This window comes from Rhinoderma darwinii, chromosome 2, assembly GCF_050947455.1.
Source record: "Rhinoderma darwinii isolate aRhiDar2 chromosome 2, aRhiDar2.hap1, whole genome shotgun sequence".
Classification (NCBI taxonomy): Eukaryota; Metazoa; Chordata; class Amphibia; order Anura; family Rhinodermatidae; genus Rhinoderma; species Rhinoderma darwinii.
The window spans coordinates 275,178,629-275,200,697 of record NC_134688.1 but is presented as its reverse complement, the minus strand read 5'-3'; the positions used below and the strand labels follow the sequence as shown (position 1 = coordinate 275,200,697).

General features: G+C 41.2%; 1 protein-coding gene across 1 annotated transcript in view; it reads left to right on the top strand.

The window, feature by feature from the left end:
* Positions 1-16,249, top strand: part of CSF3R (colony stimulating factor 3 receptor) — a 45,413-nt gene extending 29,164 nt beyond the window's left edge. Inside the window, exons 9-16 of the mRNA XM_075850537.1 lie at positions 4,119-4,329; positions 7,553-7,732; positions 9,008-9,106; positions 9,370-9,516; positions 11,692-11,832; positions 13,511-13,607; positions 13,997-14,075; positions 14,886-16,249. Of these exons, the coding sequence (XP_075706652.1) occupies positions 4,119-4,329; positions 7,553-7,732; positions 9,008-9,106; positions 9,370-9,516; positions 11,692-11,832; positions 13,511-13,607; positions 13,997-14,075; positions 14,886-15,326 (1,395 nt within the window). The 3' untranslated portion in view covers positions 15,327-16,249. The remainder of the gene's footprint in view (positions 1-4,118; positions 4,330-7,552; positions 7,733-9,007; positions 9,107-9,369; positions 9,517-11,691; positions 11,833-13,510; positions 13,608-13,996; positions 14,076-14,885) is intronic.
* Positions 16,250-22,069: the final 5,820 nt, after the last annotated feature.

Genomic DNA, 22,069 nt, shown 5'->3' with positions numbered 1-22,069 from the left:
TGTGTCCCCAGAGACCAGAGAGACCCCAGTGCCTAGGATTGGTTGGAGAGATAACCCTAGGTGGAATGGTACCAAATGAAAGATTAAATTCCAAGCTGACGATTCCTGTGACCATAGTATACAGCGAGAGGACGCACTGGGTTTCTGCCAATCTGGACTCCGAGTCCACGGCAAACTTCATCCAAAAGGATCTAGTGGATCAACCCCAGTTGCCCACAGTTCCCCTGGAGACATCTTTGGCTGTTGCTTCGGTGAATGGACTGAATCTCCCCGATCCGAATGTATCTAAGCCGCTGAAGCTCCAAGTTGGAGCCCTTCATTCGGAACTAATTATTTTTTCTTGTTTTGCCCAAAGCCATCAATCCTGTTCTGCTGGGCCTGCCTTGGCTTCGACTGTATGCCCCTGTCCTGGACTGGGATTTCCGGAGAGGTTCTCCAATGGGGCTCCAAATGTCTCGGTCGCTGTCTGTTGCAGATCCATCCTGTTCAGCCTCCTCTGCCTGAGTCATTGGCGGGATTGCCCCCTCATTTCGCTCAGTTTGCGGGTGTCTTCAGCAAGAGGCTGAGACGCTGCCTCCACAAATGACTGCCCCATTGAACTGGTTCCAAATGCCTCTCTCCCTTGTGGACAGGTATATCCTCTCTCCTTGCCAGAGACTCTATCCATGTCAGCCTATATCAAGGAGAATTTGGAGAGAGGTTTCATACAAAAGTCTTCCTCCTCGGCCGGGGCTTGTTTCTTCTTTGTTAAAAAAACAGACAGATCTCTTTGACCCTGCATTGACTACCGTGGTATCAACCAGATCACGGTCGAGAACAAATACCCATTGCCACTTATATCCAAACTGTTTGACCGTATACGAGGAGCCAGGATTTTTTTAAAATTAGACTTGCGTGGGGCTTATAATTTGATCCGAATCCGTCAAGGTGACGAGTGGAAGACGGCATTCAACACCTGAGACGGGCACTATGAATACCTGGTGATGCCCTTCGGACTGTGTAACACTCCCGCGGTCTTACAGGAATTCGTCAATGATATCTTCCGTGATCTCCTCTATGTCTGTGTTGTAGTCTATCTCAATGATATTTTGATTTTCTCCCCAGATCTGATGACTCATCGGAGGCATGTCCGTCGGGTTCTACTGCGATTTAGGGAGAATCGTTTATATGCCGAGCTGGAGAAGTGTGTCTTTGAAAATAATTCTCTGCCCTTCCTGGGATACATCATCTCGGATCAAGGTCTTAAGATGGATCCTGTGAAAGTAAAATCCGTTCCGGAATGGCCACGTCCTCAAGGCCTGAAGTCCATACAGCATTTCCTGGGATTCGCCAATTTCTACCGCCAGTTTATCCCAATCTTCTCATCACTGACTGCTCCCATCTCCACCCTTACCAAGAAGGGTGTGAACGCCAAGGTGTGGACTCCAGCGGCAGAATCCGCATTTATTAGCCTCAAGAAAGCCTTCACTTCAGCCTCGATCCTCCATCATCCTGACGTGTCTCGGGGGTGTTCATTCGAGGTGGATGCTTCTTTTGTTGGTGTTCAAGAGGAGCTCCAAAGGAAAGGCAGTAGTATGTGGCTATTACTCTAGACTTTTTTCTTCTGCAAAGCGCAACTACTCTATTGGGGATCGGGAGCAACTGGCCATTAAATTGGCTCTGGAAAAGGGGAGACATCTGCTAGAGGGCGCAGTTCAGCCCATCCTGAACCTCACTTATCTCCAGTCGGCTCAATGACTAAACCCCCGTCAAGCCAGGTGGTCGCTGTTCTTCACCCGTTTCCAATTTGTGCTCCACTACCGTCCCGCTGACAAGAATGTGAGGGCCAATGCCCTGTCCAGGTCATTTGAGACGGATGACACGGTGGAGTCGCTTCAAAGCATCATGGACCCGTCCTGCATCGTCACTGTCAATTCTTTGCAGGTTAGAGACATCCCTCCGGGGAGGACTTTTGTTCAGTTGGCAGACGGGAGAAGAATTCTCCGTTGGGGACACAGCTCTAAACTGGCTGGGCACGCTGGTGTTCGTAAGAACCGAGACCTGATTACTCGTCACTTCTGGTGGCCCACGCTACCCAAAGATGTTGTGGACTTTGTCTCTTCTTGCACAGAGTGTGCTTCTAACAAGTTTGCTCACTCCAAGCCTGCCGGCCTGCTCCAACCTCTGCCTGTACCCAATGTTCCCTGGCAGCACATTACGACTTTGTCACAGACCTTCCTCCCTCAGCAGGATGCAACACTGTCTGGGTGGTGGTGGACCGGTTTTCGAAGATGGTACATTTTATCCTGCGGACTGGCCTACCTTCTGCTCCCCGACTGGCGAGTCTTCATTCAGCATATCCTCCGTTTGCATAGCTTGGCCCTTCACATCGTGTCCGATCAGGGGGGTTCAATTTACCCCAAAAATTCAGGAGAGCCCTCTGTAAACTCCTGGATGTGAGATTGGACTTTTCCTCAGCCTATCACCCCCAGTCCAATGGGCGAGAGGATTAACCAGATTATGGAGAATTATCTCTGCATCTTCATCTCCTTGCAGCATGATAATGGTTCTTCCATGGGCCGAGTTCTCGTATAACAACAACACAAGTGCTTCCACCACTTCCACACGATTCTACATCATCTACGGCCAACATCCTAGAGTCCCTCTTCCTGTGTCGGCTACATCTCAGGTACCCACTGCTGACTCTGCATTTGGGGACTTTCTGCAAATATGGCAACAGACCCGGACCTCTATTTTGCTGGCAGTCGATCGGATCGCATGAAGCGAAAAGCGGATATAAAGAAAAGAGAGCCACCTCCGTATCTTCCAGGTACCAAAGTCTGGCTGTCCTCACGGAACATTCATTTAAAGGTGACTTCATAGAAGTTTTCTCCCAGGTTCCTCTGATCTTTTGAGATATTGCAACAGATAAACCCTGTCTCCTATAAGCTTCGGCTGCCTCCTACTCTCAAAATCCCCAACTACTTTCATGTGTCCCTCCTGAAGCCTTTGGTTCTGAACTGCTACAGTAAGACTCCCAGTTCCGCAATTGCTCCCAGCGGTTTTTCTGATGTGTGTGAGGTGAGGGAGATCCTGTACTGCAAAAGGGTAGGAGGAAGGAATTTCTATTTGGTGGATTGGAAAGGGTTTGGTCCTGAGGAGAGGTCCTGGGAGCCGGAAGAGAATCTCAGTGCCCCTGCTCTCATTAAGAAGTTCCTCTCTCGCTCTGGTCCCAAGAACAGGGGGCGTAAGAGGGGGGGATACTGTAGCATCCATGGCCCCCTGGGGCGGCCACAGGCATGGATCTGTGAGCCGTCTTCCCAGGAGACGCCAGCACTCACTTCCGCTCTGGTCCGCTGTCTGCCGTAGGGTGCGCGCACAAATGGAATCATCATTATCAACTGCCCATGATTCCCTGGGCTAAAAAGAGGGCCCTGCCCTTCTGATCCTTGCCTGAGCGTTGTTAGTGTTCCCATGTCAGTTTTGCAAATGGTCCCTTAGTGTTATCCTGTTCCTGTTGTTATCCGTACCCTGTTACCTGTATCCTGTATCCCGTGCTGTGTCCTTGTTCCAAAGCCTGTTAGTGTTGGAGTCGTGTCGTCTGCCACGTCCAGTGTCTCCTCCCACGTCCTATGCCATCTGCCATGTCCGATGTCATCTTCCACATCCAGTGTGATCCGCCGCGTCTGGCGCAATCTGCTGCACCTGCTGTCATCCACCATGACTGGCGTAACCTGCTGCATCCATCTCCATCAGTGCCAAAGCCTCGGCCACTGTCTGGACTATTCAGGTACCCTAGTGCGGGACTTAGTATTTCTGGGGTACTCTGTGTTTTGGCCAGCTGCCTCCCTGCTACAGCGGTGCGGCCTAGTGAGTCCACATACCCACAGACCGTAACAGATATATGTTCAGACAGCATGTCACACACCTCATATACCCACCAAGTCAGCCCATGACACATCACTTCCTTCATGGGCTACGCGCTGCTGACGTCAAAAGTAGGAGGTATTCATAATAATGTGACTCGACTGTGTATAACTTTGCATATTAAGAACTGAACTATGACCTTGAACCAATACTTTGCAAGTTTTGAGATAAAAATGGATCTTAGCTTAGTAGTGTGTTCATTTTTTTTACAGCAACTGGAAAGAAATATGGCCAACGCTGTACATATCTGGTATATTGTGAAGAGCTCCTCTGATCTACATGACACAGACACTATTCTGTGCAACACAACCATCCTCAATTGTACCTTCTCCCTGCCTGCGGAAAAGAAGAATGTGTTTATATGGGCGTATAATAACGCTGGAGCTTCTCCAGAGGCAGAGATCACCTTGACTGCCAGGAATGGTGAGACGATAGTAAATGTCAAGAACTGGGTCACTGGTGGATTAATATTCAGCGCTTATTTGATTATCAGAGATAATCATGATTCCACATCTAATTTACACTTTCCAGACATACAAGATTATTTCACCACTAATTCACTTTATTTTGTTCCCTGCATTGTAGATAGGTCTGAACAACACATGTTGAGTTAACTTTATGAATCTAACACCATAGGATTCTTTTCTATCAATTTACTCTTTTATATTCTTTTATGATACCCATAAGCCTTATAAAAGGCTCATGTACACGGTTCATGATTTTCCTGCACTACTGTAGCCTTATTAAAATCAATGCTACTTGCAAATGAAAATATTCCAATAATAGAATTCTATTAGAGAAGTACTCCATATAATTCATTAGCGTTAAAGGGGTTATACGGGTTCCAATTATTTTCCCTAATAGCTGCAAATGACATGAATTAACAAAAGAGGCAGTACTAACTATCCTTTGCCATGGCAATGTAGCGCTGACACTCTGGTGGGACTCCCGGTGATTGCCTACATGTAGGCAACATGTGACTGCTGCAGCCAATCAGAGGGTTCAACAGTGACTAATCATATTTCTGAGATAATGCCAAAAATACTACACATACTACACCTGCATCGCCAGGGGAGAGAGTAGGTGAGTACTGCTTTTTTTGCTAATTCATATCATTTGTAGTCATTAGGAAACACTTTTCAGAACCCAGATAACCATGTTAAATTAAAGGGGTTGTCCGAGATACCATCATATTTTCAAAAACCCCTTTAATGCATGTAATTTATAAATGTAAATACATTTGTAATATACTTACATTTTCCAAAGTGGCCCCGTTTCCAGATCCTGCCGTGGGGAACTTGACTGGTGACGTCACTCTCTGCACTGGCTCTGCCGCTTTGTTGATCTGGAATTCTTTGCCGGGTATACGACACGTCAATTGTCACGTGGTGTATATCGGCTAGTTCTGCTTCACAGCCCGTAACGCGCATGCGCTGTCACTGCTGTTCTCGCGGTCCCTGCTGTTCTCGAGTTAACAGCAGGGGCCACGCATGCGCGTTACATCAGAACAAGCCGATATACACCACGTCACAAGTGACGTGTCGTATACCCGGCAGAGAATTCAAGCTCAACAAAGTGGCAGAGCCAGTGCAGAGAGTGACGTCACCCGTCAAGTTCCCCACGGCAGGATCTGGAAACGGGGCCACTTTGGAAAATGTACACTACCGTTCAAAAGTTTGGGGTCACCCAGACAATTTTGTGTTTTCCATGAAAACTCACACTTATATTTATCAAATGAGTTGCAAAATGACTAGAAAATATAGTCAAGACATTGACAAGGTTAGAAATAATGATTTTTATTTGAAATAATAATTTTCTCCTTCAAACTTTGCTTTCGTCAAAGAATGCTCCATTTGCAGCAATTACAGCATTGCAGACCTTTGGCATTCTAGCTGTTAATTTGCTGAGGTAATCGGGAGAAATTTCACCCCATGCTTCCAGAAGGCCCTCCCACAAGTTAGATTGGCTTGATGGGCACTTCTTGCGTACCATACGGTCAAGCTGCTCCCACAACAGCTCTATGGGATTGAGATCTGGTGACTGCGCTGGCCACTCCATTACAGATAGAATACCAGCTGCCTGCTTCTTCCCTAAATAGTTCTTGCATAATTTGGAGGTGTGCTTTGGGTCATTGTCCGGTTGTAGAATGAAATTGGCTCCAATCAAGCGCTGTCCACAGGGTATGGCATGGCATTGCAAAATGGGGTCATAGCCTTCCTTATTCAAAATCCCTTTTACCTTGTACAAATCTCCCACATTACCAGCACCAAAGCAACCCCAGACCATCACATTACCTCCACCATGCTTGACAGATGGCGTCAGACATCCTTCCAGCATCTTTTCAGTTGTTCTGCGTCTCACAAATGTTCTTCTGTGTGATCCAAACACCTCAAACTTCGATTCGTCTGTCCATAACACTTTTTTCCAATCTTCCTCTGTCCAATGCCTGTGTGCTTTTGCCCATATTAATCTTTTCCTTTTATTAGCCAGTCTCAGATATGGCTTTTTCTTTGCCACTCTGCCCTGAAGGCCAGCATCCCGGAGTCGCCTTTTCACTGTAGACGTTGACACTGGCGTTTTGCGGGTACTATTTAATGAAGCTGCCTGCTGAGGACCTGTGAGGTGTCTATTTCTCAAACTAGAGACTCTAATGTACTTGTCTTGTTGCTCAGTTGTGCAGCGGGGCCTCCCACTTCTCTTTCTACTCTGGTTAGAGCCTGTGTGTGCTGTCCTCTGAAGGGAGTAGTACACACCGTTGTAGGAAATCTTCAGTTTCTTGGCAATTTCTCGCATGGAATAGCCATCATTTCTAAGAACAAGAATAGACTGTCGAGTTTCACATGAAAGCTCTCTTTTTCTAACCATTTTGAGAGTTTAATCGAACCCACAAATGTAATGCTCCAGATTCTCAACTAGCTCAAAGGAAGGTCAGTTTTATAGCTCCTCTAAACAGCAAAACTGTTTACAGCGGTGCTAACATAATTGCACAAGGGTTTTCAAGTGTTTTCTAATCATCCATTAGCCTTCTAACACAGTTAGCAAACACAATGTACCATTAGAACACTGGAGTGATGGTTGCTGGAAATGGGCCTCTATACACCCATGTAGATATTGCATTAAAAACCAGACGTTTGCAGCTAGAATAGTCATTTAGCACATTAACAATGTATAGAGTGTATTTCTGATTAATTTAATGTTATCTTCATTGAAAAAAAAATGTGATTTTCTTTCAAAAATAAGGAAATTTCTAAGTGACCCTAAACTTTTGAACGGTACTGTAAGTATATTACAAATGTATCTACATTTATAAATTACATGCATTAAAGGGGTTTTTGAAAATATGATGGTATCTCGGACAACCCCTTTAAGCTATTTCAAAACAGACAAACTTTATAATATGTATGATTTTAACATTGCCAGTAGCGAACTACACCGTTCTTTGCTGCGTGCACCACCCATGTTTGGGGAGTTGTCCTTTCCCACTGAAGAATTTTTTGTGGCTGTGCTGCAGTTTTTCTGAATATCTACACCGTACAAAGGTCATTTTGAGGATAATTTAGATAATTCAAAATGTAACTGATACCTGATGGGTTTATAGCTATGAATTTAATACAGCAGAAAAAAATTCTTACATTTCTCAATATAGGAACACCGGTGTCTAAAATTCAAGTGTCTTCCAATGGTGATTCCAGCTTGCAAGTAATGTGGGATCCACAATCTTCAGCTAAGGGCTACCTGCTGGAGTGGTATAAAAGTGCTGAACTGCCTAACTGTGAAATATACTGGAAAACTGAACAGGAAGGAAGCAGAAGCTCAATTCTGCAAGGTAAAACACAGTGGCAGTTATACAAAAAGTAATGTACATTTTTAGCAGTACTGTTGTGTCACCCTCCTATGGAATATGTTGGTGTTATATTAGCTCTTGGAATTTATTATTTTTATATAACTTTTTAGAAATTTTCTAACATAAGGAGGTCCTCCACTAATATTTGATTATGCCAACATCTGATTTCTTAGAAAAAGAAAGGCCTACTTGCCCCTTCCCTACACTTAGCTTAGTACTCATTTGCCTTGACTATTCTTTGACTGGTTATTAGGGACTAGAGATGAGCGAAACTCTCAAGTTTCGTTTAGTTTTAGATTCGTCTGATTCATATCAAAGTTTTGTTTTGGGCCAAATAAATTCCTAAAAATGGGTGCATGACAATCTGAGGGCTTCTAGGATTCTATCCCACCCATTTCTAGCTCTCTAACCCAAACACAGCCCCAGAAATGGCAGTTTTTGACGTTTCGGCTGAAACCAAATGTCAAAAGTTTCGTATTCGACAGAAAACTAAACTTTTGAAAGTATCAGGTCGATTCTGGTTTCTATCGAACCCTTCCGCTCATCTCTACTGGAGACTCATCACCAAATAATGGCATTTTGCTGTTAGCCAATGCATCACTAGCAACCACTTCAGCTGAAATGAATCAGCCTAAAGCTATATTAGCACTGTGCTAAAGCCAGAGAAGAACAAAAACAGATAGGTAGCAACCAAGACAGAACAATCCCCATTTGTTTTCTAGTAAATTAAAGCAAGATTAAAACAAAAGAGTATATCCCTTTAAAATAGAAACAAATATTGTCCAGTAGATATCTTTATAACTCCATGGAATGTCCTCTTCTGTCAGGTTGTTATAACATTCTAATTAGCCATTATATATTTAATGTCATGCAGCCTGCCCAGACTCCTATAAGTTAACTTAAACCTATCTAGTTAAGCAGCGATATAGCAGTGAGGGTGCAGCGTTACATACGTAGATAGATTAGCAGTTGTATGTGAAGGCAACCGTTGCGTGGGCAGTAATAGTTGCTACATTAATTGGCACTCCGCTCTTAGAAGAACAGATATACTAAGTAATGTTTAGACAATCAACATCATTTTTAATACTGCGACAGAAGAGGACAACCTAGGGATATTTAAGAGGATTTTTTATTACTTTTTTCAATCAATTTTAGCATAAGAAAAGGAGTCGGGCCACAACTTAATGCCCTGTGAGTTCCTATATATCAGAATGTCCCCCCATTAATACTAGCATTATGCTTCTTTTGTTTTTCCAGGCATTCAACCATTCCAGAGGTACAGTGTGAGACTATATCCATTGTACAAAGACTGCATAGGAATGCCAACAGAGACCGAGGTGTACTCTAGAGAAGCAGGTAATGTGCAGCTGCATCCACTGAAATATCAGACCCTACATCTCATATGTCAATTTCATTAATAACAATGAGGCTATAAAATAAGCAAGTCGACAGTGGTTCAAAAGTTATTGGCCCAAGACAGAAAGTGAGAAAAAGATGTAGAATTCACAATTTCTGCTGGTTGATATACATGATCTATTGGGTGCAATGGATGATAGAGTGTATAAAATGTATAAAAAAACCAAAACATGTATCATTTATATTAAATGTTTTCTTTGTAGCACCAGACTTTTCTCCAGAAATCACATTGTTAACGGTCAGCAAGTCCCAGGCGGTGGTGCAATGGAAGCCAATTCCTGTGCAAAGATGCAATGGATTTATTACCAACTACACCATATTCTGGATTGACACAAGTGGAAAAGAACATAGTAAGAGATTTATTCCATGTTTCTCACAAAGCACAGACAAAAAGAGGTTTTAGTGTAAAATATACAATGGTGTTCTCAAATATTACATTGAATATGTATATTTTTTTGTTTCTATCTTTTTCTTCAAAATTTCACATTAAAAAAAATCTGATCACGATGAAACGGCAACTGATGCTGACTATAGCTCCTTTCGGAAGACAGCATATTTCTCCAGATAATTATAAAAAGCGGACATGATTGAAAATGTCCTTATTCAGGCTTTTTGCAAATTATTATTTTTTATCGTTATTACACTGGATGGTATTAATCCATTTTTCTTCTTGTATCTATATATTATTTAGCATCTGTGTAATGAATGGAAAAAGCTTTGTACAGATGTGTACAGATTACCATAAAGCTGGCGATACACATTAGATAAAAGTCGTCTGATCGCACTGATCTAAAGCCTCAACATCTGTTTTGGGTAAAGAACTATGTTGTGTTTTAACATGTCTAATCCTTTGTTACCTCAAAAGATAACCCTGGGTGGAGGAGTTTGGCAGCAGCTTATATCCCTCTCGCTAATGAAATGAACATGCTCGCCCAGCCAATGTTTATGGTGGAATCAGGGCAAATAGTTGCCAGACAGCTAATTTGTGTATCGCCAGCTTAATGTTGGATTTACTGCTTGGAGTTTACATTACAATCTGCCAGTAACAGTTGGCATGCTTTGATGGGAAGAAAATATGCATGCTAGTTCTCCTTCAAGAGAAGAGAACAATCTCTCTAGTGCCACCTATTTGAGGTAGCTTCCATGTAAGTCAATGTCCGACCCACAAAAAGAGCCTTGAAACATAACTGGGGAATTAAGCCAAGCGCGGATCTCCTCCAAAAGGAAGACAACCCCACCTGTAGACAGCTGTTGTGGGATTTTGATGATCTTTCCAAATAAAACAGCTATTATCATCATCATCACCATTACTGCTAAGGTCATCCACTTTTAAAATAATTCCTCACTATAAAACCGAAGCTTAGTTGTACAATATGTCCAATGATGATAAAAACACAAAACACTTAAAAAATATCACAATGTAAGTCGATAGAATCTGATTCATGTAATTCATTTAAGACATAAAATAGACGTAAACCTATAAGATTCCTCTCCCCTTTTCACTACAATGATAACTAAATTGATGATCAGTCCCTAACAGATGGTACTGTGCCGTAACCTGGCTACACCATCTGTATTCAGACGGATAAAGGAAACTGCTGTGTTTTTACATTATACAAGTGACTACTCTCAAAAGGGCCTTCCTGGCAACTATAGCAAAATCTCAGTCAGAGTTGCTGTAAAAATAAAACAAAATGGCAACAGTTGTAAAAATGTAACATTACGTGATACTTGCTTACTTTATGAGAAATTATTAAATCATTTTGCAACATATTGAAGAGTAACATGTACCTTTCCTTTAAAGTACACTTGCCACCACTTTATTTTAACCCCCCCCCCCCCCACCACTGACACCCTGGTGATCAGTAAGCACCCCAGTAGTTGGACCCCACTGGTCGAACAGTTATTACCGATCCCATGGATAGCTGATAAATATTAATGCATGGAATGCAACTTTAAAGAATGTTTCAACTTGAAATTATATGTCGATGAGTTGCCCTCTTCTTTTTGGAAAAAATATTTTTCCAAGTTTCTAAAAAGATAATCTGTTCAGCCCACCCTCTGCTGCATATGTATGTTTGCCTGTTAGAATCCAAGTGAAGAATCATCAAAGTACCAAAAATAACAAAATTTGACATCTATATAAAACCCCAAAAATATAATCTGTTTCTAAATATTTGGCATATGTGAACCCAGTGCCATTAAAAGAAGATTGAAATCCAATATAATAAATACAGATTGGTATACCCTATAGTAAGGTTTCCTATGTTAAGAATATTTTCCCTCTAAAAATATATTTGGGAAATAAAAAAATAAAAAATCATATGCAAGAACTGTCGGTATAGCATTTTCAACAATATGACTGAAGGAAGACATATTCTTTAATTAACCCTTTGATCTACAGGCTCTCATTGCTCTACTGCTGGTTGTAAATTATTAAAATGGACTTGTATAACAAAGCATATCATAATCATTACTGGGTTAATGCACTTTACGGAAATAAATATTCTATTATATTGTTTTAGGCGAAACACTAAATGGCTCAACTACAAAATACAACATAATGAATTTGATCCCGTCAACCATATATCAAGTGTTTCTTAAAAGCTCAACATCTGGAGGCAGTGTGAATGGGACTTTTATAATGCTTCATACTGCTGTACTAGGTAAGCCATATGTGCATGTTGAAAAGGGCGTCATCGACTAAGAGGCAACTCTTCTCCCGGAACCTCGAAATCTAGCTTTTACCGTTAAAAGACAGGGTTCTACTAACAGCCTGGGCCTCTATTAGAACACTTAGGCCTCACGAACATGGCTGTATAACAAGGATCAATAATACTGCAGCCTTAACCTGCTCTGGCCCATACTGTACCCCAAAGTCCCTCGAGGCACAGTGTTTTTTTTCTCACAAGTTCAATGTGAATGTGCAAGAAAAACATTGTCACGTGCCGCATTGCATGCTGCACTATGAAGATATTGTAGGGGGAATACACTGCCTCTTGGGGTGCCTGCAGGTCCATGATACAGATCCGAAGGGACTCTGTATGCCGCCGTACAGGGCCTCTGCATGCGACAATGCCATGTGCAGAAATATTAATGCAAAGAAACCCCAGTAGGTGATGGGCAGTAATTATATATAAGTTTAATCCAAATTGACAAATGGAAAATAAAAAGGCAATGATTTCCACGCTACGTAAAATGTCTCTATATCTCGGTCAGCGTGCAGTGGTAACAACACAAGAAATCAATTTATAATAGAAGTGACTACAGTTCATATTTCACATAATTTCTCATCACGGTAGTTATATGTCAATGGAAAACATTGAAGTCAGTGTCCCCCGACATATTTTGCAGTGAACCAGCATCTTCAGTTTCAATGGACGCGAAAGATGGCAATGGAAAATCTGCCTCAAAATTACTGAAGGAATTTTGTGGCAGATTTTTTTCTGCCTGCCAGAAAACGCAGTGTAAACATATCCTTAGACGAAAAAATTCACAAGTCCTTGAGCGTGCGCACTGTTGCTACCAGGATCTGTCATATAATTTTATGAGTAAGTGTATTATAGACAGCAAAAATCAGGCTAAGTCCAGGAGCATGCGGCCTTAAACCCGGTCTGGGTATTAGGATAAGTTCGGGGACATGTGTCCTAAAACCTTGACTGTGTGTTATGTACACAAGCTCAATACCTTGACATTGTCTTCTATTGGATAATGCACACGGAAAAATAATATGTTGGGACCTTTTCTTGTCATTCTAGCCATCTTAGTGGGAGAATCCTTCTGACATAAATCCGAGGTGTTAAAAGACAATATAACGCCATTTCTGTTGCTATTGCCCCATAGCCCCTGAAGATGCCAGTTCTTAGAAAAACATTGCGGTAGAGCACTGACTTTACTCTTTTTAATCTTGAAATATAGCTACCGTAACGAGAAATTATGTGAACTCTAGTTGCTACCATAATAAATCAATTTCTTATGTTACAACTGCCGACTGGCAGGGATATAGAGAAAAAAATATATACGGTAGCGGCTCTCTGATGCTTATGGTAGACTCTGTCAGGTTTTTAACCTGTGTGACTAATTTTTAGCGAGGGGCGTTTATTGACAAGCATGGTGTAAACCAAACTCCAGCCACCGTAGCCATCATTTACATGATGTTCTCTTGAGATCAGAACATAGCACCCATTAGATTGTGTAAGCACCTCAAGTGCTCTTTATTTGGATCCTATCTATATCAAACCACACTGCCACATGTTTAGTAGCCCCATAACTAACTGTAAAACACATATTATTCAGGACATGGGCAAATATTATTTACATTTATAATTCATCTTCACCATCCAGATAATGAAGAAACCAATATGTTGCTCCTGATTTTAATTCTATTTGGATTCCTGATTATCCTTTTAATGATCATCACCTGCATCATGAAACAAGAAAGGTAAATCCAGTTATTCAAGAATTTTTACTTATAGCTTTGTCATCAAATAATTTCCATTTCATGTAATCACTTCTGATAACATTTTCTAAATCTTCATGTACCACCTCTCTATATAACTTACCTATAATTCTTCTCTTCTACTATAAGTTTTTATTATGACTCTTATTTCTCTCCATTGCTGCTTTGGTCTATTTCTAACCCCATGTCCAGACATCTACAATTGCTCATTTATCTCCATCTATCTGTCTTATGTTCCTCATTTTTTTAACAGACCTTATTTTGTCTCTCCATAAGTGTATTTAAATACTGCAAAGTTTTTTCAGTTGTTCTATGTGTCCAAATAAGTTTAGTAAACAGTATTTATCTCTTGTTTTATTTTACCGTAACAGGATGAAGAATCGCTTCTGGCCTGCTGTTCCAGACCCTGCCAATAGCCAGATGGGAAACTGGGCCGCCTTCTTAGAACAGGTAACAAAGCACCATCAAATTTATTCCAGTTTTATTAAAATTAATGCAGTTTTACATCTCCTCTGAGATTTACTTGACTACAGAAAATATCATGCACGACATATATAAAGTTGAAAGCCCCCTATGAACACAAAAGAAGTGCCCTGTACCTCTGTCCAACAGGGACCCGTACAGCTGCACAAATCATATGACCATCCCTTACTCCCATCTACTCTCTTTTACACTTTCCTGGTCTCCTATGTTAAATTACATGACCACGGTTGGTAACCAACTAATGCCATGAGTTTTTTTTTTTTTTTGTTTTTTTTTTTTTACAAACCATGGATTTTAACTGTACAAAAGCTTCCTTCTTATTTCAATTGAATTATAATGTAGTAAATAGTTTGAAATATGAATACATACATAAATGTGGGTCCCATTTTGCAGCCTTAAATATTCAAACAATAAACATTATTTCATCTGATTTTCCAAACAGACTGAGATAAGATTCTGACATTTCCTAGTCCTACCTTGTTGTAGTTTATGAATGGTTGGTCTTTTTGCCCACTAGCTTTTGGCATCAACCTACGTTACCTTACCACCTAATCTCCCCCTTTTTTCTGACAATGAGGTTACTAGTTTTAGGTCCTAGCTACAACAGTAAATAATGAGATGAAGCATTAATGTGATGTCACTGTGGACCTAGTGCGGCAGAATACCAGGCAGCGTTACCGTTTTTTATTAGTGATGGATATTCATGTTATACTTACATTGTGTTCCAACATGCAAAATTGTGATTTCCTTCTAATGATCAATGGTTTATTTTTATAGACACCCAAAATGACTTTTAACAGCAGTGATGTTTCTCAGATTGTCACAAGTGAACTCAACATTGTGGAGAGATGTCAAGAAAAGAATCAGTCTTTGGAAAATCAAGTCAAGGATAACTCTTTTCGAGATTATGGCCATGAATGCAATAAACAAACATCATCCTCTATAGAATATCCAAAATTGAGGGATTACATCAATGTTGACACTGTCCAATATGCCAAGGTGATCACAGAGGGTTACCGTGAACAGAGTCCTCCAACTTCTCTCTATGTGAGATCTGACTCCACACAACCTCTTCTCTGTGATTTATCACCCAGCCCCCAGAATTATGAGAACACGTGGTTTCACTTCAGCAACCATAAAGACAGTGTTTTCTTGATTGAAGAGGAAAATATTAAAGACTTTCCCCTTCTGAATGCATTGCAGATCCACAAGGCTTGAGACGCATTCTGCTTATTATCTGCAACTAGCCTATATACTTGGTTTTCACATAAGCTACTATACTGTACTTAGCATACATATGTAGGATCTGTTTCACACCTCAGTGTGTCTATAGCTGGCCATACACTAGGGATTTCAGATGGACTTGTCATTCATGGCTGGTCTGTGAGGGTTGTAGTTTTGGACTACAACTCCATAAGTTAAAATAACAAATCGCCAATTGATTTCTACTTAATCTGTTGCCTGCTCTGTTCTTCTATTCATGGGATGCAGGTCGTTCATTTGGCATGAACAACTTTTCAGAACTGCACATAACAAAGACTGAAAAAATTCAACACGGCAGATTTGGAATTTTCCATAGAAATTTGTCTTTGATTGGTGTCTGTCATGCTAGTTCGTGTCACGAAAAGGCGCCTATAGTTTGCAGAAAATGTTCTAAATTGGTCTTTTCAGCCATCCAAAGTCTCTACTTTATAGCAAGCTCAAGAGTTAAAGGGGCTCTGTCACCAGATTATAAATGCTCTCTCTCCTACATAATGTGATTGGCGCTGTAATGTAGATAACAGCAGTGGTTTTTATTGTGAAAAACGATCATTTTTGAGCAAGTTATGAGCTAGTTTAGATTTATGCTAATGAGTTTCTCAATGGACAACTGGGCGTGTTTTTACTTTTTACCAACTGGGCGTTGTACAGAGGAGTGTATGAGGCTGACCAATCAGTGACTAATCAGCGTCCTGCACTTCTCATTGTTCCAGCCCAGCATGATCCACAGCACAGTGTGATTGTGCAGTGAAAGAAGTAAACACGCCCAGCTGCTAAAAACAATATACACGCCTAGTTGGAAATAAGAGAAAACACGCCCAGTTGCCCATTAGAAAGGCTCATTTACATAAATATAAAATTGCTCATAACTTAGCCAAAAATGATTGTTTTTTAAAAAAAAAAAAACTTTACGGTTATCTACATTGCAGCGCCGATCACATGCAATAGGAGATAGGGATTTGATAATCTGGTGACAGAGCCTCTTTAAAGCAGCCCGTCAAATATTCCATTAAATGCACAACACCAAACTATTGTTTGAGATTTGAACCAGAGTTCATCGATAGTGTTGTCATCTTCCAAGCGTAATGTTGTGTAACAAGCAGAAAATGAGCTGTGTTGTTCTTGGGCACAGCATCAGCTAGATAAGCCCTATTGTTAAAACTATGTAAAGATTTCCTTCCGAACAATCTGTTAATAAATTTTAGATAAATGTCTATGAATTGTTGGAGAATGGATAAAACTTTCAGGTATTTAAACCCATTTTTCAAATACCCTAATAAGGTATTCAGAGTTAACAGAGGGGAGCCTCTCATCCATAAATTTTAATAAATCTCTCTGTCTCTATGGAGGACCTAGCATGTCCGTGCATTAATTGGACATCCCATTGATTTCAATGGTCACCGTGCAATGGGACATTTCCCCTGTGGTAGCACTGCAAGAAAATTAAATACTTGTTGCCAGGTTCTCCTGCAAACTGCAGCTGATTGCTGGGGTACTCCCTTTTGAGCAGCTTATTTTTAGGTAGCCCTTCTAGTGATAGCGGACTACTCCTTTAATTGTTTTATAAAACCAGCCATGCTCAAGTAATAAAAGCCCATTCCTGCATTATACTGTGTTTGGGCACTATGGGGGCATTATATTGTACAGGGAAGAGCACTATAGGGGAATTATACTGTATGGGGAGGCACTATAGGGGCATTATACTATGAAGGGGGAACTATTAGGGGAATGATACTATGGGGGTGTCATACTGTGTGGGGAGCACTATTGGGGCATGTTACTGTGTGGGAGCACAACGAGAACTAGGTGTGTGTGGACAGGGATTGGGCATGGTTAGAGGCATGGCTTAATGTTAAAAATATTTGCCACATGAGTTGTCTCTCTTCCCGATTGATGAAAGTTGGGAGGTATTTTTAAGGGGTTTTAAGCTTTACAAATCTAAAGCTTAAAAAGTCTCAACAGAACTTGTGGGAAACCTACATCTACTGGTGATGATTAGGGCATTAGCCTAGCAAACTGATACTTACATGTAAACTGTTAGCAGCATATTAAAAAAATGTCTGATGTTCCAAAACCTGGGAAGAGAAATATCACACTTATTAAAGCCTCAAGACCCTTTTACACTGGCCAATTATCGTGCAAACGAGCGTTCACAGAACAGGGCAACGATCAGCCGATGAACGGGCAAACGCTCGTTCATCGGCTGATCGTATCGTTTTAAATACTGAAAATATTATCGTTGTCGGCAGCACATCTGCCTGTGTAAACAGCGAGATACACTGCCGACAGGATAATACTGTATGTGGATGAGCGATCGCAGTAACGAGCGCTTGTCCCCATACTAGCTCCTTGTGAAAGGAGCAAACGAGCGCCGATCAACAAGCTGTCTCGTTGATCGGCACTCGTTTACACGGCCCAGGTCTTAACTCCACCTCAGCAACTGCATGAACATTGTATAGCTTGGCCCTTTATCTTTTTTTACTGCTCCGTCCTCTAATTTTGCCGGCTGTTTTTAGTTTAAGTTGCCTAGAAACGACATGACTTCCTGCCTAGATGACCACCATTTGAAGATATGTAGCTACAACATATAAGTGGCCAGATAAAATTCTATATAACACACAGTCTCGGCATACTACACAGACTTTAGATCCCACTCTGGCAACACGAAGCAGATAACATAAGGTAAAGATATAAGTAATCATACAGATTCAGAATGCAAATCAATCCAACTAAGGAGTAAGATGTGCAGAAACAACTCATATTGGAAGTTATGTGTATGTTGTGAGGGAAGCTTAGGGAGAGAAACAAATGTAGACTTTACAGATAGCATCTGAAACGAAATGTTATATGATCAGCATCTGAGATATTTATCTAGGAGTATTCGGAAACATATTAAGGGGAGATTTATTAATATTGGTGCAATGTGTGAGCGGTGCGCCAGTATCTCTTCCCTGTGCAGAGATCTCCACATTCATGAACAGTAAGCATGCCCTGTTTCTGAACGTTGTCCATAGTAAAATCAACTCCAGCACTCACATGAGCGCCGTGGCCCATTTAAAACAGCTGATGGGCGGGAGTGCCGAGAGTCGGACCGCCCACTAATCAGATATTGATAGCCTATTTTGAGGATCTGCCATCAATGTCTTCTAACTGAAAAACCTCAGTGTGTGAACATGACCTAATTCATAGGGATTGCATTATTTCATCGCTACCTTTCCTTCTGTTTGACACACACATAATATCAGCTTATGTGGATGAGAATGATAATATGATGGTGCCCCCCTAACACGCCCCCCCCCCCCCCCCCAAGACATATCTAGAAGTTGGTACCAATTCTGCTCTGCACTTTATACTTTCATAATATCTATATGGTCTATATGGTTAAATTACATAAGTATTTTTAGAAGTAGTCATCATTGGTATCTCTGCTAGGTAGAGTTATTGTCTGTTTTTCATATATTTACTTCGTATTATTACATAAAAATATCTATGGCATCTACAGTATAAGCTAAAGTTTATTTTTGCTATGAATGTTACTCTTACAGAAATAAAATATTATTTGTTGGATTAAACGTCCTTTTCCATTTTGTTTGCTTATCTTTGTATAATTAATTTTATATAAAATTAGAGCTTATTAGACTCTAAAGAAGTGCACTCCATGTTTGGCCATACAATTGACATAAACGCTTATTTTTAAACAAAAAATATTTAAAAAGTATACTTCCATGAAAAAAAAAAAAAACATCGACCGTAGGGTATGTTCACACACAAAACAAAAAACGGCTGTAAAATACGGAGCTGTTTTCCAGGGAAAACAGTCTCTGATTTTTAGCCATTTTTTAAGCATCAAACGTTTTTTGAGGCGTTTTTTGCGGCCGTTTTTTGGAGCTGTTTTTCTTTTGACCCAATGAAAAATGGCTCCAAAAACAGCTCAAGAAGTGACATGCACTTCTTTTTACGCGCCGTTTTCTTCAAACGCGTAAAAAAACGCCCCGTCAGAACGATACGTCGTTTCTCCCATTGAAATCAATAGGCAAATGTTTGGAGACATTATGCTTCCGTATTCTCAGCCGTTTTTCGAGGAGTTTACGCCCCGAAAAATGGCTGAAAATAAGGCGTGTGAACATACCCTTATAGTGGATCTGTCATCAGACAGTGCTGCCCTATGTAAGGGTAGCATATTATGGAAACATGTCCGTTTTATCCAAACAGTGTTTATCCAAACGTCATTTGGGTAAAAGAAGCGTTCAAAGTATACGCCGGACTCATAGTTAGGAGTTTGGTGTATTTATAGAGGGAGCACTCCCCCTGCCTCTACACGCCTCCCTCCACCCCTCTCAGCAGTGATTGATGGCTGGCTGCTGTGTATCTGCATATACAGTAGCCTGTCCATCACTATCATGTCTTTTTTTGTGGCTTTGTACTGTTTTGAAAAGCCTACATTTTTCAGAACTCTTAAAATAATTTTTTAGCAGATGTAAACCTGCCAAACATATGCCAAAAGTACACTCTTTTGCCATAAGTTTTCCTCACAAAAGCCTACGGTTACTGTCCAGAATTGGTAAGAATACTTTTTTTTTTCCAGATGTATATTGTCAACTATAGAACCAACGTGTTGTGAACCTAGTCTTGAGCTAGCCGCCCATACATCAATGTGTATCTGCCAAAAATTTATGGGGTCTTTGCAACTGTCTTCTGATGGCAGATGGCAGGGGAAATTAGCAACAGGGAGCTTGGATTTCAACATGCCCTTATTCTTTATCCTGCTCGGAGGTGGATGGCGCTTGTTTCCCTCCCCCATTGATATACACATGCATAGTCGGCGGGGAGAAGTGTGCATGTTTATGGGGAGGTTTGAAGATATAGCTGTCAGCCAAATAAGTGCATAGCCACAGCTACCTCGGGTGTATGGCCAGCTTTTCATAGGTTTCCATAAAAACAACAAAAACAAGAATGATCTACATAATATAACATGATGATTGGAAATGATGAGGTGTAAAAGGCTGTTACTACATATATACTGTACTTTTCTAATATCTAAAAATGGAAAACTGTGTGCAAGGAATCCCTGCCAGGGGTTTCTGGACATTTTGCATCCGTGGTAGCCGTGACAATTTTCACATGTACGAATAAAACTTGAATTGTTAAATATCCCCAAAAAAATTATGCTTCCTTACACAAACATTATATTTCCTAAACGTGCACACACGGAACATTGTCAGGCATCATTTAGACGAGCGTAATATACGCGCGTGCGACGCGCGTGCTTTTCACGCGTGTCGTACGCACCTATATTAGTCTATGGGGGCATGCAGACAGTCCGTGAGTTTTGCGCAGCGTGAGTCTGCTGCGTAAAATTCACGACATGTTCTATATTTCGCTGTTTTTCGCGCTTCACGCACCCATTGAAGTCAATGGGTGGGTGAAAACCACGCAGGTCGCACGGAAGCACTTCCGTGCGAACAGCGTGATTCGCGCAACAGCTGTCAAACTCTGAATGTAAACAGAAAAGCACCACGTGCTTTTCTGTTTACAAACATCCAAACGGAGTGTCATAATGATGGCGGCTGCGCGAAAATCACGCAGCCGCGCATCATACAGTGATGACACACGCAGCTGTTAAGTGCCTTTTGCGCACGCAAAACGCCGTGTTTTTTGCATGCGCAAAACGCACACGCTCATGTAAATCAGGCCACAGAATGACACCCAGCACTTTACACTCATAGGCACCTTTATGCAATTTTGCATCTAACCCTAATTTTCTGTAAAAAAAAATTCTGTAAAAAAATGCATACATATTAATGTTTGTGACATGAAACAGTCTGACCCTAGTAGAGCCTTAGACACACAATACCCCCCCAAAAGAAAAATGAAGATGTGCAGAGTTCATGCATGCCATCTATGCCTATGTTTACACGCACACATTCTCACAAAATCACAAAAACTGAAAAGACCAAATATCTGGTTTTAAGCTTGAAAAGTGAATGTACCCTCCTAATATATTTCCTGAAAGCAGTCAACCAAAAGAATAAGGGTATGTGCACACACACTAATTACGTCCGTAATTGACGGACGTATTTCAGCCGCAAGTACCGGACCGAACACAGTGCAGGGAGCTGGGCTCCTAGCATCATAGTTATGTACGACGCTAGGAGTCCCTGTCTCTCCGTGGAACTACTGTCCTATACTGAAAACATGATTACAGTACGGGACAGTTGTCCTGCAGAGAGGCAGGGACTCCTAGCATCGTATATAAGTTTAATGCTAGGAGCCCGGCTCCCTGCACTGTGTTCGGTCCGGTACTTGCGGCCGAAATACGTCCGCCAATTACGAACGTAATTAGTGTGTGTGCACATACCCTTAACAAGTCCTACCTACAGGGTTCACAGTCATGAACACCTTTATGCAACTTTGTGATACACAGTGTCAGAGACACACAGGATCGAGCTGTTAGCGATCACATCGAAGTTCTTAACTGATGGATTCAGGTGTCAGGGCAAAATACAGCTGCTCTGTATACAGAATACAAAGCAGCTGTGTCTCAAAAAGTAAAAACAAGTAAAACAAGTTGTATGTTAAAGAAACCCCACAAACATTGCAGGGTTGAAAAAATTCTCCTCTCTCTTGTACCATGTACCAGTCTCTGTAAGTTCAAGTTGCGTATTATATTTGGTTTGTTTTTTATCATGTATTCATATGGT